At 33.4% G+C, this 3,183-nt stretch overlaps 1 protein-coding gene across 1 annotated transcript in view; it reads right to left on the bottom strand.

Annotated features, from left to right (window-relative positions):
* LOC110019010 (putative hydrolase C777.06c) overlaps positions 1-3,183 on the bottom strand; it is a 37,012-nt gene that overhangs the window by 18,944 nt on the left and 14,885 nt on the right. Inside the window, exon 2 of the mRNA XM_020716530.1 lies at positions 107-242. Coding sequence (XP_020572189.1) covers positions 107-242 — 136 coding nt within the window. The remainder of the gene's footprint in view (positions 1-106; positions 243-3,183) is intronic.

Genomic DNA, 3,183 nt, shown 5'->3' with positions numbered 1-3,183 from the left:
TATATATATATATATATATATATATCTTAAGTAATTGTAATAAAATTAATGAGAGAATATCTATATGCGTGTATAAGAATAGAGAATGTGTAGAAGGTTTACTCACCGAATCTACACAAGGAATTTTATGGTGTGTAAACCAACGGAGAACCTGTTCTCTGAAAGTTTTTCCAACATCAATCAATATATACTTGTGGGCACCATTCTCATTAATATAATCAATCAATAGAGAAGTGTTACACCTGTAAAGGCAAAATAGAGGGAGTTAAAAAAACATAATAAGATTCAGAAAGTTGAAAAGGATCTTTTGGAAACCTTTATTTTTCTACCAATTTTCCAGACTTCCGAAAAGCATGAACCATGATTGAAAGTCACCTTTAAACATGTATGAAAATCAACCTAAAAGTTTCAATCATGCAGGCTGAGTCTATAATTAAGCTAATATCACGACATAAACCATCACAAAAAAAGCCATCTAGCATGCCAACGTGAATTCAACACCAAAAATGAAACTGCAAAGCAAGCGCAACAGAGACAGACAGAGACGCATGAACCAAATCAATCAAGACCAGTTTAAATAAAACAAAACTGAACCTAGGGCCTCTCTTCTTGATATATTATCATAAAAGGAAAAACAACAGGGCATATTCAATCCCAGAAAGAGAGACTTCAATGGAGGGGCTCAAATCCACAAAGGAGATATGTGGTGACTATGTTGAAGCGGTGAACATTCCTGTATTGAAGCCATCACAATCACACATGATGATTCAGCAACAGGTGCAATAATCAATGTAGCGGTCAAGGTTCAATGTAAGAAAGATTGTGGCTAGTCGTGATATCAATCACCAGTGATTGAAGAGCAATTTTGTCAGGTCTTCCTCACATAGCCTATAGATATGAAACCCTTTTTCTTCTCTACTTGAGAGATTATGCTATGTTCCTCCTCGCTTCCCTTAACGCTATTTGAGGTGGTCTGTTATTCATAAAAGAATTAGATTTTTTTTTTTTTGTGGGAGTAAACCATCATGCTGATGGGATCACAACCATATCTTTTTTATATAGAAAATTCTTTTTTGCTTGTAAGGTTTTGAAACCATAGGTATAAGTATTTATGATTTTCCTAGTTTAATATTAAATTTTTTTTAAATTATCATAATCATGTTAGGAGGGTAGATGCTTTAGATTCGACTTATGTTAAGAAAGATAGAAGTAGACTTAAAAAGACTTGACCAATTTGTATAAAAAATTATCTTAATCTATTAAAATCAAATGAAAATATGACACTCAATAAGACATAACGGAGAAAAAGGATTCATGTTGCCGGCCCCACTTAGTGGGATAAAGGCTTGTTGTTGGTGTTGTTGCAGCATAATCTGATGAATTTAGATAAATATGAATTTTCAAAAAAAAAAAAAAAAAAAAAAGATGGCATAAACTAAATACCGAAATAACTCAAAAGAAGAGAGTGAAATAGCAGAAAATTGCACTAACAAACCAGCATCCAGGAACAAAAATACTTTAAAATCAAAGAAAATTAAGATATTTACAATGAATGCCCGAAAAATTAGGATACAAACTAGCAATGTCACTGGCATAAAAATTATCCTACTAAGGGGAGAAAAACAATTACAGCCATCTCCAAAGATAAGTCAGCGAAGAGAATCTCATAAGAAATTTAAGTCTAAAGGAGATGCAGTTGAGAAGTTTAATAGTTGTATCAACCGTAATCAGACAATCAGAGCAACAACCATTTCAGGGATCATATGAGAATACCTCAGTTGGTGATAGAAGAATATCAGTTTTTACTCCTAAGGACAGAGAATTGACAAGAACATTAATGACATTGGCTCAAATGGGCTTAAGATCATTTTCCCACTTAATCCCTAAAAAACCTCTTATTACTCCTGTTAATTCTTATGCTGACATGTTTTAGATGCCTAATGAGACGGGCCTTTCTAAGAAAATAAAAACAACTACTGGCCTCATCCAATTATTTGCACTTCTGAAGAGATTGTGAGATTGTATGAAGAGGAAAGTGAATATAAAAGCTTGTCGCAGTAAGCATATGAAACAAAATCTAAAGGATGAAGAAAGATAAGAGAGGAAAATGTTTCCTTCCCTCGTAATCCCAAATCTCACAATACACACTTGATATTGAAAGAAACATAGGTATTGCACTTACCATGATTTACTGACTTATAATCAATATAGCAGTTCATAAACTCCAACTTTGCAAATATGCCTAAAAATTTACAAAAGATATGGATTCAAAGATACTTTGAAATGTAATAAAAACAGACGCCCTACAACATTTAATACATTTAACGACATTTCATTTTAGAATTATAATTACCATTCTCAGTATTCAAGTTGCTCACCTGACTCAGCTCCAACTCTAATTGGTCGGATTATATAAAATGCACTAATGAAATTATTGCAATGCCTAATGAAAACCAGGTGTTGAGAGCATTGAATTATGATCTTTATCTGATCGATTATTTGGAAGAAACACAACATAGTTATTCCAAAGCAAAAGAACAGCTCCATGCATCAAAGGCAGTGATCAGAAAAGCTATTATTGATCTAAATGTTGCAGTAGATGACGCCTATGTGAAAACTTAAGTATAATGATGAAGGGACAACTAAAAAATGCCTTTGCCCGAAATCAAAGACTTTTACACATTAAAGCGTAGATATCCATGTTTTTATAAGGATGGAAAAGAGAATTTTAGAGGAATGGCATGGGAAACTACTTGATCATCGTCTTTATCCTCTCCACTCTCTTCTGTTATGGTATAGCTCATATAACATACAAGGGACAGATGCTGGAACGAAGTGGAGCGAAAGAATCTGTCCAAATCGAGGGAGTTTCCTTATGTGGGTTGGGGGTGCGGGGGAAACGCCCCGCGATACGGTACAGGGGTAATTTAGTAATTACATATTTGTCGGTCAACTTTTTTTTCTCGATTGATTAATTATGAAAATATGGTATATGAAAATAAATTTTGAGATTTAATTTAAGTATAAAAGATATATATAGTTTGAGTTTTAAAAGTAGTATGTTTTAATTTTTTGAAAAATGAGACCAAATGGATCTCATTAGTCTGATAGTTTGCATAATCGTGCCTGATACCGCGAATACTACACCTTCCCGAGAGATAAGTGTAGACCTCAACGATAGAC

This window comes from Phalaenopsis equestris, unplaced genomic scaffold, assembly GCF_001263595.1.
Source record: "Phalaenopsis equestris unplaced genomic scaffold, ASM126359v1 Scaffold000002, whole genome shotgun sequence".
NCBI classification, from domain to species: Eukaryota; Viridiplantae; Streptophyta; class Magnoliopsida; order Asparagales; family Orchidaceae; genus Phalaenopsis; species Phalaenopsis equestris.
Note: the sequence above shows the minus strand (reverse complement) of the source record. Positions and strands in the feature narration are given on the sequence as shown.